The sequence below is a fragment of the Carassius auratus genome, unplaced genomic scaffold (assembly GCF_003368295.1).
Source record: "Carassius auratus strain Wakin unplaced genomic scaffold, ASM336829v1 scaf_tig00215316, whole genome shotgun sequence".
In the NCBI taxonomy this organism is placed as follows: domain Eukaryota; kingdom Metazoa; phylum Chordata; class Actinopteri; order Cypriniformes; family Cyprinidae; genus Carassius; species Carassius auratus.
In genome coordinates this window covers 857762-871736 of record NW_020528035.1, presented here as the reverse complement: position 1 = coordinate 871736, position 13975 = coordinate 857762, and the positions used below count along the sequence as shown (strand labels likewise).

At 37.6% G+C, this 13975-nt stretch overlaps 1 protein-coding gene across 2 annotated transcripts in view; it reads left to right on the top strand.

Moving 5' to 3' along the window:
* Window positions 1–208: 208 nt before the first annotated feature.
* The window catches only part of ephb4a (eph receptor B4a), a 37384-nt gene continuing 23617 nt past the window's right edge, over window positions 209–13975 (top strand). For both annotated transcript variants that reach the window (XM_026260019.1, XM_026260018.1), the window contains exon 1: window positions 209–1167. In XM_026260019.1, the coding sequence (XP_026115804.1) occupies window positions 1089–1167 (79 nt within the window). In that variant the 5' untranslated portion in view covers window positions 209–1088. The remainder of the gene's footprint in view (window positions 1168–13975) is intronic.

The window sequence follows — 13975 nt, the reverse complement described above, 5'->3', positions numbered from 1 at the left end:
GGATGGCATAACTTGAAGATGAACTGCAACTTTACACAACTTGCAAACGACGACGTAACTAACTGGATGGACAAAATATCATTGAAAACGCATCTATTTTTGGTCCAGATTGGCTTCTTTGACCGACGTGGTTTCTTGGCCTATGGTGGAGGGGGTGCTCTCGGAGGAGGTGCTGCTTTGAGAGGAGGAGACTGCTCTCAGTCGCATTGACCACCTCACATCTACTGCGAGCGGCTGAAGGCTCAACACCTCGTATCAACTTCTAGGATTTGCCCAGATTTTTTCCCATCTCGAACGCGCATGTTTTGTTGATATCTTAACGAACTACGCCGCGATTTGCCTGCATTCGCCGTTGGATAAACAGCACGATGTTCGCTCGTTGAGCTGGCGTATAATCGCATTCAAGCATCGCTTTTATTTCGCAGGATATTCATGTTTTTAAAGATACAAAGGACGCGGTGGATTCGCTGACGGAAATCAGAAATCTGGCGCTGGATGAGGACGTCGATGTGATTTAAACCCGAGCCAAATACGAACATTTCTTTTCGCACTGTCAGTAAATGAAGTGGCCTGACGGATTTGTTTTATCGGGTGCATTTTAGAAAGCCGTCCCATTTCAGAGTGTAAAATTGGGACAAGTCGACCTACACCCCTCACAAAAGGGTTCCACGCAGCCGAGCGTACGGCATGTTGTTGCTCCGTATGTTTTTGGCAAAACCGGCACGTTTGCGTATAGATATATAGGTTTTGCGTTCTTTAATGATATGGACAGTATTCTTCTCATTCGATGAGCATAGAAAGTTATGAGTGATTTTTAAATCTCAATTTTTTTCTAAACCTGTATTTCTTTAACAAAAAACTAAACTGAAACGGTATTAGATTTTGTTTTTCTTAATTTAATTCAACTGTTCTCGTCGGAAGTTTTTTTTCTCTCTCATGACTTGGTGGCTTTTCTCTGTGCTGTGACGACTCCCGCCGTGCGATTGTTCGTTCCTGATGGGTAAAAGACCCAGCTGACGATCCTAAAACCTTTGCACTGTTTGCCCATCTTTGTAAACATTCCCAAGTAGAACAGTCGTGATTCCAGGATGGAGCTCCTCTCCAGGAATGTGGCCGCGCTCTGGATTATCCTGCTGGAGTTCCTGCTCAGATCGGTGGCTGAAGAAGGTAACTATCCTTTTATTAAACGCAACTACCTGTTGACTCCTTATAGAGAAAGACGTGTTGTTACATATAAAGGTGCCATAACATTGGGTGTTAACCCATGATGTATACAAAACAGATGAAGTTTTATTTTATTTACAATGCAATGTTTTGACTGGGTATTATATCCGTTCTTTCTGGCCTTACTGAGAAGCATTCACAAATTCCATCTATTCGATGGCTAGTTAGCAGTAGGCTAACTACTCTAGGTTAGTCTAGTAAAGACTGATTTTTTTTACTGTGAGGCACTGTGAGATTGAGGGTTTGTAAAACGCTTCTGTTTATTGTAGTTGGCGTAATTGTTTAGCAAAGAACAGTTGAATAGTTGAATTGTTTTTTCCCTTATCCAAAAAAAAAAAAAAAAAAAAACTCCAAACGGGAAGGGTGGGGGTGCTGCTTTAAAAGTAATAATTATCTCCCTGAAAATGGGGATTTAAAGTATACATTTTTAAAAGTGCACTTATAATGGTTGCTACGCCCCTGCTTTCACATTAGTTGCTTTCAGAGTTTAAAGTGCCATTTAATAATCAATATAATTACTATGCTCTTGTAATCACCATAGTCTATGCACTTAATAACATTGATTTAACTCTTAAGCCATTCCTTTGTCTTCGTTCCTTTCTTAAAACCGCCGTTGGGTGGATCAAACAGAGGCACAATAAGTGCATCTCAAGTAACATGCAAATGTTAAATTACGAAGAGGATGAGCGATATATGGATGTCTTGGGTCGATAGAAATTTGAGTCCTGTATTGTCAGGGGACATTCCATCCAGTAACCTCAATAATTAGTCATTTTGATCAATGGAATGATGAATGGCTGTTCACTGAGGTTTCAGCCTGCAGTGGCAAATACAGAGAGGGGGTATATGGTGCTAGATTTGGCTAAAAGTGACTACGTGTTGTAAGTCTATCAGTTTACCGCAGGCTGCTTAATCGATGGCGGACGGACGGTTCGGATTAGTTCCGCGCATTACATGGCGCTGTGCACACACCTGCTCCCCGCTTGCCGAAATCCATTAACCGACCTGTGTGACAGACACGCAGGTGATGCTCTTTCAACAGCAACACTGGCTCCAATTAATTAGTTATTGACGCATTTCTCTCGCGGTAATTAGCCGATGAGTGTCAGAAATCCCGTAGTTTGTGCTCTCAAGTGAGAAGGCGATAAAGCGTTTAAACCGGAACGATGAGACTGTGTCGAACTGTAGAAGAGATCTGGTTATGCTGTTTCATAAAAAATAAAAAAAAATAAAAATAAATAAATAAATAATGTAGCCTACTGGCCACTAAAAGCAGTAGGCCTATGTTCAGGTATATACTAACTTAAATGTTCTGTCAATTTTGGTTAAAAAAAAAGTCGCGCTTACATCAAGCCTGTTTCGAGGTCAAATGATTTTAGTGCTTCAAATATTTGTCTCAGTGTCCCTACAAGGAAAATATTGGTTTCCAAGGGAAAACGCAAATCAGAATTTTTTTTTGTCCCTAGAACTAGAATTAGAATTAGAATTACCTCATATAGTTAACTCTATATTGGTGTGTTATAGTTTTCACCAATTTCCCCTTGGGTTTCTATGCAATGGTGTGTTTTAAGACCTTGAGCTTCTCTGGTGAATTCTCTCTATTGATGAGTTCTTTAACTTTTTTTTTTTTTTTTTTTTTTTTTTTGTAAAGTGTAATGGAAAGCTGCTGGATAAATGTAAAAAGTCTTAAAAATTTTAAGACAAAATAGTTTTGAAGTTACTCATGTTTTGACTGTTTAACATAGCATGTCATATCATTTAGCATATCATATTCAGATTTTTACTCAATTGTTAATTTTGGCCCCTATTTCATACCAGAATATTGCTAAAATCAATACGACCAGATCGGGTAACTGTACCTGCTATTTGGCTGAGATGGGGGGCTGGCGGGAGTTGCTTCGGCAGTTGTAAAGACTAATATGGTGAAGTCAGTAACAGAAGCAGCAGGGGGGAGATTGGATTTGATTCTGTAGTAACTCAAACCCCTGCTTGAGATTAAACTAATGCCAGATCTATGAGGATCACTGCACTGATCTCTAATTCCCTTTGTGAGGAAATATCAGCTAAAAAAGAGAGGAGTAACAATGGCTTTCATGTGAGGTCAGAGCTCAGGAACTCTTCTGTCTTCCGTCTTCTGTTACCCTGGAGCAAAAAAGAGCTTATCTATTTCACCTTCTGTCACTTATTCACTTATTTCTCTGTCTCATTCTTCTCATCTTTGTCTCTTTTCTGTCTCTCCATCATACGCAAATGCAATCACTCATACAGTCATGGATTGGCTATGTTTGGAATGGAATTAGAAGCATACAATGCGGTGTATACTGTATGCTAGTTTGTGACACAGCATACAATGATATTTTCAACTGGTGTCACATGGCCACACTCAGCAATAGTTGTTTTTCTGTTTTAAACCAGTTTTGGCAATGCAGTCATGTTTCGCAATAGACAGAATCAGTAAATCATCCAAGAAATATGTGCATTCAAGAAACTTTATTACTGTGCATAGTATTCATACCACGATAATAGTAAGAATAATGGGTCACACTTTCGTTTGGGGACCAATTCTCACCATAAATTGCGACATTTGCCTTACTAAACTCCCAGTTTGCCATTTATTAATAGTATTTGGTAGTTGTTAGTTGTTTAAGTATGGGGTGGATTAAGGGATCTAAAACATGATCATACAGAGTAAGACATTAATATGTGCTTTACAAGTACGTATAAACAGCCAATGTGCTAGTAAAATGTATGCTAGGAAGCAACTAGTTAATAGTGAGAATCGGTTCTTAAACAAAAGTGTTACTGAATTAGGCCTATGTTATATGATTGTGTGTCATTTTGAACATACATGTTTAGTGGCATAATAATGCAAAAATCAATATTGATGCAGGACACTTTTTATTTTTCTCTCTTCTTTTTTGGCTGTGGTGAAGTTTCCTCTACTTCTCTCCCGCTGCAGAAAAGCACATCCCTCCTCAGAAATCCTATTAAATGGAACTGATTTTTATAAGACAGGGATTTGCATTTAAAGCGGCGCTCTCCTCTCTCCCCCGCTCCTCACTCTCTCTTTGGTTGTTAATCCTGTGATTAGCCGCTTGAAGATTTAAACTGCAGCTCCGCTTCTCATCTCTAATCATCAATCCCGCACCTTTACTCTCTGCAGAGTTACCACAGTATGTTTGTCTCAAACCCAGAGAGCTTCCAGTTGCATGTGCATGGTGGATCTCATGTGGAAGGAATCCTTTTTCAACTTTTATTCTTTCATGTGTGTTTTTTGTGTTTGAGTGTGTGGTCTGCAATTGCCCCGGTTGGTGATCCAAACACTGTGCAGATTGATAGGATGATAACAGCGCTCAAACAGCTCTTGTTGGGATTGGACTCCCTCTCTCCCTCTCTCTCTTTCTCTCACTTTCATGTCTTTTCAGCCAGTGCATCAGTGTCAATACTGCCCTGATGGATGAGGGGCTGACAGCCCAAGAGTCTCTTGTTTTATCTTTTTTCTCTCTGTCTCCATCGTTCCCTCCTACATGCCTCTGAAAGTGGTTGAGAATCACCGTTTAGCATGAGAGGAGACCTTTGACCTTACAGAGGCAGACACAATCTGCGATCTCGGAACTCCAATAATGCAGTGGGTCATTTCTGTAAGTGGACCACATTTGTGTTGTGACACGTTTCATAATAGAGTTGCAAAGAAAGTTTGGAAGGAGCGTGTTCAAGTAATCCAACCAATTACGACTTAACAGTGGTCCAGGATTGATTGCAACCAACTTGTAGAATCGTTTAGAGACACTTTACAGCCCTGATGGGATTCTTGGCAACCCTCATGCACTGCAAAAAATATTTTCTCAGTCTTATTTCCAGTAAAAATGACTAAATAAATATATTAAAAATAAGATAACTTTAGACAAGAAGCAAAAATTCACATAAATTGTTTTTTAGAGAATCTTGAATAAAGATTGTTCCAACCTTACTGGCAAATCATTTTATGTCGTTTTATGGATGATTATATATTTGTGGAAAATAGTTAGTGGTAGAAATGTGTGAGACTAATTGACCAAATGGAACTGCTTCTGCATTTAAATAAAATACATTATTGTGAAAAGTTGATATCTTGAGAAAAAAAAAAAGTAATCATTTCATTTCACCTCAGACCTTGCAAGCATGCATGCATTTAAAAAAAAAAAAATGTTATCTCTGTATAATGTCTAATAAATAGTGTTTTAAAGCACAGTGCCGCTTTGGTTACAGAGATAAACATAGTAACTGCTGCATTTCTGCTTGTCCCAAAGCGCCATCTACTGTCAGAGAGTGAATTAGCATTTTCATTCAGCTTTTGTTGCCATCAGTGTTGCAAATTGAACCATCTGATGGAAAATGAGAACAATTAGGATAATAAGGTATCTAGAATTATTTGTCTGTTTGATTCGTAGATAAAGTATTTCAAATGGATCCCACATATGCAATTTTTGACTGTCTTCTGAGGGTTTAATACTTTTAGACTGGTTGGTTAAAAAATTTCAGTTTAAATGTCAGTGAAATTAGGCCCAAGTCTGCTTCAACTATATGTTTCAACCTCTGCAACTTGTGTCAGGCTTAAAAGATTAGTTCACTTAAAACATTTTCATCATGTGCTCATCCTATTGTTGTTCCAAACCAATAAGACTGTTTTCAAATACGAAACCCAAATGAAGAGATTTTTAATGGTGTTTCAGAGATTTCTGTCCCACCGCTGAAAGTCCATTTAACCAAAACTCTCAGGTTTCATTAAAACTATTTTCAAGTTTTGAAGTCTTGTGGGTTTGAAATAACACAATGGCTAGTAAATCATTTTTTTTGTGTGAAACAATCCTTTAACACGGTTTACTCAAGTAGAACGAGTTCCAGCATCCTTGGTCCTAGAACAACATTCTTATTAATCCGGGATTTTGGGGTTAGGCTTTAGTTTGTGGTTAGAGGCTTGAACAACTGCCTATAAGATTTGTAGCTGGGACTAGGGTCATGATTAGAGTTCAAACTATTTTAGTTTTTGATAGTAATGTTGTTCCTAAACCAACAAAAGACTTGTACTGCTTGTGAAAATGCACACTTTGCCAGAGTCAGATGCCGCACTGTTTGTCATTTACACTCTTAGGAGTTATATCTTGCCCAGCCTAAAAATGAGTCCATTTACTCTCTGGCTTTCAGGTCTACTGGAGATACTACATAGAAATGAGCTGCTGGTTCTGGTATCAGTTGATTGAGCAGCTCTTGAAATATACTTTAGCAAAAAGCTTGGCTTGTGTGACACGTAATATTCCACAGTACACCAAAATGAGATTGTCTGTTTGTTGATTAGATGTTCATATACAAAGACACCAGAACCTGAATGAATTATCTTCAAAAACAAAGCTTAATTGCACAACAGTTTTTGTAAATCAAACTATAAAAGCTGTTTTGATCATGAAAATCCTATTTTATATCCACTTCACATATATGTTTACTTTGCTACGCCAGTACGTTGTTTAGTGTCTGTAAACAACTCATTTTCTCTTAATTTCCTGTTGTGAGCTCTAAAGAGGTCTTGAAACTTTTTAGTCTGCTTTGATTCATAACAGCACTGTTCATCTCTTAGGCGCCTATGGGATGAAAACATTCTTGACCAGTTTTCTCGAAGATTTGTGTCACGTACATCAACAAATGTGCAAAACAGTCATGCTTTGCGGGTGCAGGAAGTTTCGTGAAGAGATAAACAGAGCAATGTGTTTCCATGTAAGGTATATGAACCTTTCCACTAATCTTGTCATTTATCACGTTATACTTTTCAAACAGAGCACAAGCATTCTCGTCTGAATCGCATGTTAGTTCCCCCATTAGGGCCCAGTGTGAGATCTCTCTTATCCCCCCAAAAATGAGCCTCATTCTGTGCCTCTCCCGAGCTTGCACTCCCCCACTTGCCCCCCGTTGGCGACTGCACATTCAAAGCCATTCGTCTTCTCTGCAGTTCACAGCACGTGCCTCCTGCTTCTACAGTTTCTCTCTCTCCATCCTGTATACCTGTGCAACCCCCTCCATCTCCTTCCCAAAGAATCCTTGCTGGTTGCATTTTTGTTGTTTCTTAATTAAATCCATAACCGGCTCTAAATATGGTTGGTTGATAGGAATGATGACACATCCTTTTTTAATTAATCACATTAAATACTATTAACATGCTTTCTTGTGAATTAATAACCCTGATTAATGCATTCACAGATAATCTACTCACGAAGACCCTTTGTTAAGACAGACGATTAAAAACAGAGAAGAGACATGTATTTCGGAAAGATCTGCACTTAGGTGTTTGGGTGCTCTTAAAATAGGTCAGGTGTGTGTGTGAAGCAGATTAAGTGTTGGCGTTGACATTAAGTGTTGGCACGAAAGCTTGTGTTTCTACACACATAAACTGTGGTGTCCACAGTCATTCTGGGTGGTGATTGGACATGTTTAGGTTTACATACACACAGTGTAAAAATGTACTGCATTCAGATTTTAGGTTCTACTGACTATTGTTTTAGTTGTGCCACATAACACTAAATTTGCCAGTTCAAATTAGTTTGTTTACCAGATGCAGAATGCCGCATTAATACAGTCAATTCTGAAAGGCAACTAAAGGTTTCTTGTTCTGCAAATTTTCAATTAGTAACAAATTTAATGTTAAGTGAAATATGGTGTCTATGTTTCTGAAAGGGCAATCACCTTACATAACAGATATTTGGGATATTATTTTAGAAGTTGTAACACTTAGCGCCCTATCATACACCCGGTGCAATGCGACGCAAGGTGCAGCGCAAGTGTGTTTGCTAGTTTCCGTCCAGCGCCACGTCGTTTAATGAGCAAATGCATTTGCGCCCATTTGTGTGCCCATGGGCGTGCTGGTCTAAAAAAAAGGTGTGTTCAGGCGCATTGCTGGTGCATTGCTATTTTAAGGAGCTGAAAAACGTCGGCGCTGTAGACCAACTCAAACCTGGTCTAAAGTCTAAAGTCAATTGCACAATATTTTTTTATTTATTTAAAGAGCGCGTTGGTAGAAAATGCGCCTCTGGGCGGGTCCACATTCAGCATTGACTTTGCTTATTACACACAGGGATGCGCATCACACAAACATGCCAAATATTGAAAACAAAAGGATTACACTGTAAAAGAATATTATTGTGTTGGCTTGCGCGCTTTAACTTTGCGCATGAGCAGATCGGTTTCTTCGCTTGAGAAGCGTTCAGCTTTTCCTCCAAAATATTTCGGCATGTAAATAGCGATTCACCCTGGTGAGAGTGCATCTTGCTCTTAAAGGGAATGGGAGATGACACTCTGATTGGTTTGTTGAACATTACGCCCATTACTTATTAAGAGAATAGGGACAACTCATTGCAAAAATGCGCCCCAGTGCACTGACCATTTTTCTGTCTTTAAAATAGCAAAAGTAGATTTGGACACGCCCTGAGTGCACCTGCGCCGTGCGCTTTACACTTTGCGTTTAGATCGTTAAAATAGGGCCCTTCAACTTCAAGACTGGTAAGAAAAAAAAATAGCAAAGTGTTAATGTTTAACACTCCTTTATTTTGTGTTATGGTCGTCAAAAAATGCTAGTTATTGTTATTGCATTGGACAAAAACCTACTAAACCATTTTTAAAGGGTTAAAATAATCCAGTTTCTTATGGTTTGTGACTCAAAAGTGTGTGTTTTTCTTGTTTTAGTCCAAACTGCCACTTGGACTTATTAAACACATTTATTTAGCTGAATGAGTACATGTGAACATTATTTTTTAAAGGTAATAAACGTTCACATTAAGTATATCCCATTTCCATTTAATTAAAACAGAAAACTTTAATATATGACACATCAGGACGTCCCCAAAGGGGAATGTTTGTCATATTTAGCTCGCTTCATGGGGACAAATTTGTCCCCAAAGAGTAGCTAAATAAACACACACATGAATGAAGCGTCATATGAAGTCATAATGCTTCACTTTAATGTCTTTTTATGAATTTGTTCTGTGTAAGCACAAATGGTTTTGTCATGCTCATGCTCTCTGATCTTCACTGAAAGCCTGGTTAGAAATTGAGGGATCAGAAAAGAAAAGAGATAGAGGAAACAAAAGATTGAAAGAGGAGAGTCATGCAGAGAGTGTATTATGTATCAGATATCTGCTGGGGTTATGCTGGGCCTGTGCGTGAGTGTGTGTGTGTGTGTGTGTGTGTGTGTGTGTGTGTGTGTGTGTGTGCGCATGCAACAGACACGAACAGTCTGCTTTCTCTGTTCACACACCGATCAAACCAGCACGCCTCCTGGCTCCTACTGACACTTACTCAATGAGTGTGTGTGTGTGTGTGTGTGTTGGAGTGGATATGATTAAGGGTCAGTTTGTGTGTGTGTGTGTGTGTGTGTGTGTGTGCTCATGATGTAGCCATATGGGGATGTAATGATAATAAAAGCTGTGATGGTAGCTGATGGCCTGCACATCAATACAGCTCAAGAGTTCAACAGATTGCAAAGGAAGTCCTTGGCTATGCTGGGAATGAAAAATTAGCTTACAGCATACTGTGCGCTTCAGTATATAATGCACATACACTTTTGTAAATAGTTTTAACTTTTTTATCATATTTCGTTTAAAATATACTTACTTACACAAGCTTATCAATTAATAAATCCAAATTGGTTGATATTACTTCTGTTTTATTCAGTAAAGGAAATGTGAGGTCAAGTTAAGTGTATTGTATTGGAGTATATATGAACGATTTGGTGAATGTAGACTGTTATTCAGATGCAAACAGAAATTCAGATGTTGTGCTCAGTAAATACATAGTAAGCTATAAGTATTGTTAAAATCTCTTTTGGAAATGGGTGCTTCACATTTAAATGCATGCAAACTTTACATTTAAGGCCCCAATAGAATACATGATTTTTGTTCCACCCAAGCTTGACTTCAAGGATATTCCAAATAAAATTCTCTCTTAATGCAATGCAACGTTCTTAGGTTACCAGAAATTATCCTATAGCCTACATTTAGCTTTCTACTTCTGCCAATTGTGCTTAGGTTTTAAATTCCTAAAACATGTGTTCATTTGTGCAGATTACCATGATGAACAAAACATGCCAGAAACAAACTTTTGCTTGTCACAGAGTTTATATTCTGCAAGAATCCAACAGGCAACAGAAAAATACAATACACTGAAGTTTGCTGCTGCCAGAGTAACGCAATAACGCAAGTTAAATATGTACCTCACACCATACACTTTCAACGCACCTGGCAAACATTTGCATTTGCATACTTAGAGTATGTTTCAGGCTTTACAGTGTTTCTGTGTCCAAAAGCAAACAATTTCTATCTTTTTCTCTCTCTTTCTTTGTAATTTTCTCCCAACAGCAATACAAGTGCAAACACCGTCTAGCGTGCGTTTGCTGAAAGGCTGACTGCTAGGAAACGAATCCACACTCAAAGATACGTCAGCCTAAATGAAATATGTAAACAAGTTGAGACAAGAGAAGTATTGTTCATTCGTTTAGCATGGACTTAGGAGCAGTCCACTTTCCTTTCACGTGTCCCAGTCTGACGACGCCATAGTAACAGGAGCAAATCATTACTCATGGTGGTCTCTTTCAAAGACAAAGCCTTGTTTTCATAAGACAGCTTGAGAAATTGGATTTTGTCCGTGCAAGTTGCAGATGTTTCATCGCTTCACCGAGTTAGGCAGGTTGGCTTATCTGCTTATGTTGTAAAAGGTGTGTGTGTGTTTTGGTATAAATCAGTAGCCAACTTATTTTTGGTTTCTTTTTCTTAATGGTGTAAGAATTGGACGGTCATCTTAAAGTGTACTTAAAGAGAGATGTTTCTTTATACATTTTCTAAAGTGCACTTTGTAGTAACGTCAAATTATACACTTTTCTTTAAAGCATATTTTAAGTCATGTTTTAATAATGTTGTCATGGTTTCAAGAAATACAATTATTTTGATGTGTCGATTAACATACTAAAATACGTTAAGTACTTGATCATTACAGTGTACTAAACTGCAACATCATTACAAATGTGTACAAAAAGGTTAAATAAATGACATACAAGTTTCAATAGAACATTTAAAGTATATTTTAGCTTATACTAAAGGCGTGTCAGTAAATTCAGCAATACACTTCAAAAGACAATAGTAATTATGAAATTAGATATAAAGATGTACTTTGGTGGGTCAAAATAGCAATCTGAAGTTCAGATGATTGCATTTAATATAAATTGCAACTACAATAAGTGATCATTTAATTAACATGCAATTAGGTGTCCAAAAATATATTATTTCTGTAATATGAACTCTTCATTTTTATTTTTTTATTTTCTTAAGTATACTAAAAAAAATTGTGTGAACATGTACTTCTTCATAATGGTACTTCTGTTATCTGACAGTGAAACAAAATATTCAACAAAAAAAAAACTTTATGCATCATAATTAAAACATGACAAATATGTATCACATATGAATGTCTGGTGGTTAGAGGGAATGAAAAATAAGAGGGCTGGATGAAATTAGCCAGAACAGAAAGCCATTTGAGAGGCTGAATAAGTTATCGCACTTGATGAAAGATTACAAAGAAGAACTTTTGTTTTCTTTGGAATAACTTGTTCACAATAACACCAGGAATGTTTACTGAAAAAGTAAATATGGCCTGTTTTCATCTCCAACTAATCGTTTAGACAGATTTAGACGGATTTTGCAAGTGTGTGGTTTGGTACATTCCTAGTAGAATCATCTGTAGTCCAGGTGTGCTTCAGTAATAAACCATTAGACACACAAACACACCGTCACGCAACAGTACTCGAATTAAATGCTCATCTCTCTTCACTATCTGTTCATCTCCATCCATCTCTTCCTAATCCCTGTTTTCCCTTTCATCTCCCCTCTGCCACTCTTTCTCCTTGGCCTCTTTTTTTCACCACCTTTACATTTTCCATCCCTCCCCCTCCTTTCACTTTCTCCTCTCTCTCTCTCTCCTTCTCTTTCAGTAATTGGCACTGTCTCTTTTCCTTAATTAAAGTGAAAGACTAATTGTAGCCTGGTGCTGGTCTTCTGTCATTTACCTTTGAGAGAAAGTGAGGATGTGTCTATAATTAAAGAGGTTTGGAGTGCACACAGGAAAGACTGAAGGCATGATATCAGCTCAAGGTCACGTACCACAGTGTGTGATTTACATTCAAGATTTCTGGAAGAAAAATAATTCCTCAACTATCTCAACTGTTATTCTAAGATAGCTATGAGATTAAGTAGAGAGTAAATGGAGACTTTTGCCGTGGGGAAAATCAAAGTCGTTACACAATATCGCTCAAATCTTGCAAAATACCAATGGCTGGTTGCTTTGATTAAAATCTCTTAGGACTAATTGAGTTTGTTGTCTTATTTTATGGCGGCAGTTTACTCGATTAAATAAAAATATAATATATATACTATTTTAATTAATCATTTTGAGAATTCTAAGTTTCCCCAGCACTGAAAAGCAACCTCTGAGCAATACAATTTTCCATTGAGCTTTTCTAGACACACACTCATACAGAAGACAGACATAAATGAGCCAGAAACGTGAAGCAGACAAACACTCATCCTTTATCTGCAGAGGTGAGAAACAAACAAGACGCTCATACACACGTCTTAACATGCTGACAAGCTCAGACACAAATACAGAGTCACGTTTGCCATTATTCATATAATAAAAGTCAGGAGATATCACACACACACACACACACTACTGTTCAAAAGTTTGGGGTCAGTTAGAGTTTTTGTTTGTATGTTTTTAAAAGCAAATAATACTTTTATTAAGCAAGGATGATTTAAATTGTTCAAAAGTGACAGAAGGACTCTTATGATGGTCCAAAGGATTCTATTTTAAATAAGCGTGCTTCTTTTGAACCTTCTGTTCATTAAAGAATCCAGAATGCTCATGGTTTCCACAAAAACATGAAACCGCACAGCTGTTTTCAGCACTCATGATAATAAGAAATGTTTCCTGAGCACATGATTTCTGTCGTGACACTGAAGACTGGAGTAATGATGCTAAGAATTCAGCTTTGCATCTCAGGAAAAAAATTACTTTTTATTCAGATAGAACACAGTTTTTTTTTCAAATTGTAATAATATTTCAAAATATTACTGTTTATCATATTTTTGAATGAATATATGCAGCCTTAGCAGAAGAGACTTCTTTCAAAAAGATTTTGAATAGTGCTTTTGAATAGAAGTGAGCGCCAGGTGTGTTCACTACTATTCAAAATCCTACGGTTGTCACAAAAGCCTCAAGTTATCTTTTACTTTCCTACCTAACCAACTGGAATATTATATTGCTCTTTCAAAGCTAAGGAGGGATAATAAAGTGCACAATTTCTCAGATTCTCTGATCTCTTAACATTCCTTAAATAAGTATTGTATTGGCCAGATTAAATAGATCATAAATAAAGAATTTGATGACAAATGTTTATTTAAAATTTCTGATATTTTATTGCAGATATGACATTTTGGCAAAACGGAGTGTAGTTTAAGACATTAAGATCTCAAAACATGACACTATTTGGCTCTTTCAGTCAGAAATCGACTTGAAGTCCCCATTAGCTCTCCATTTTATGTCATTGCTTCCTATGAGACACAGCCGAGATGTAAAAGTCTCACTTGCGAATTTGCTGCCGGTTTATCACTGAAGTGCATTTAGGTTAGATTTCATGTGAGAGCCGTGCAGTACAGTGTCTGAACAGGAGCACTGCATTAAA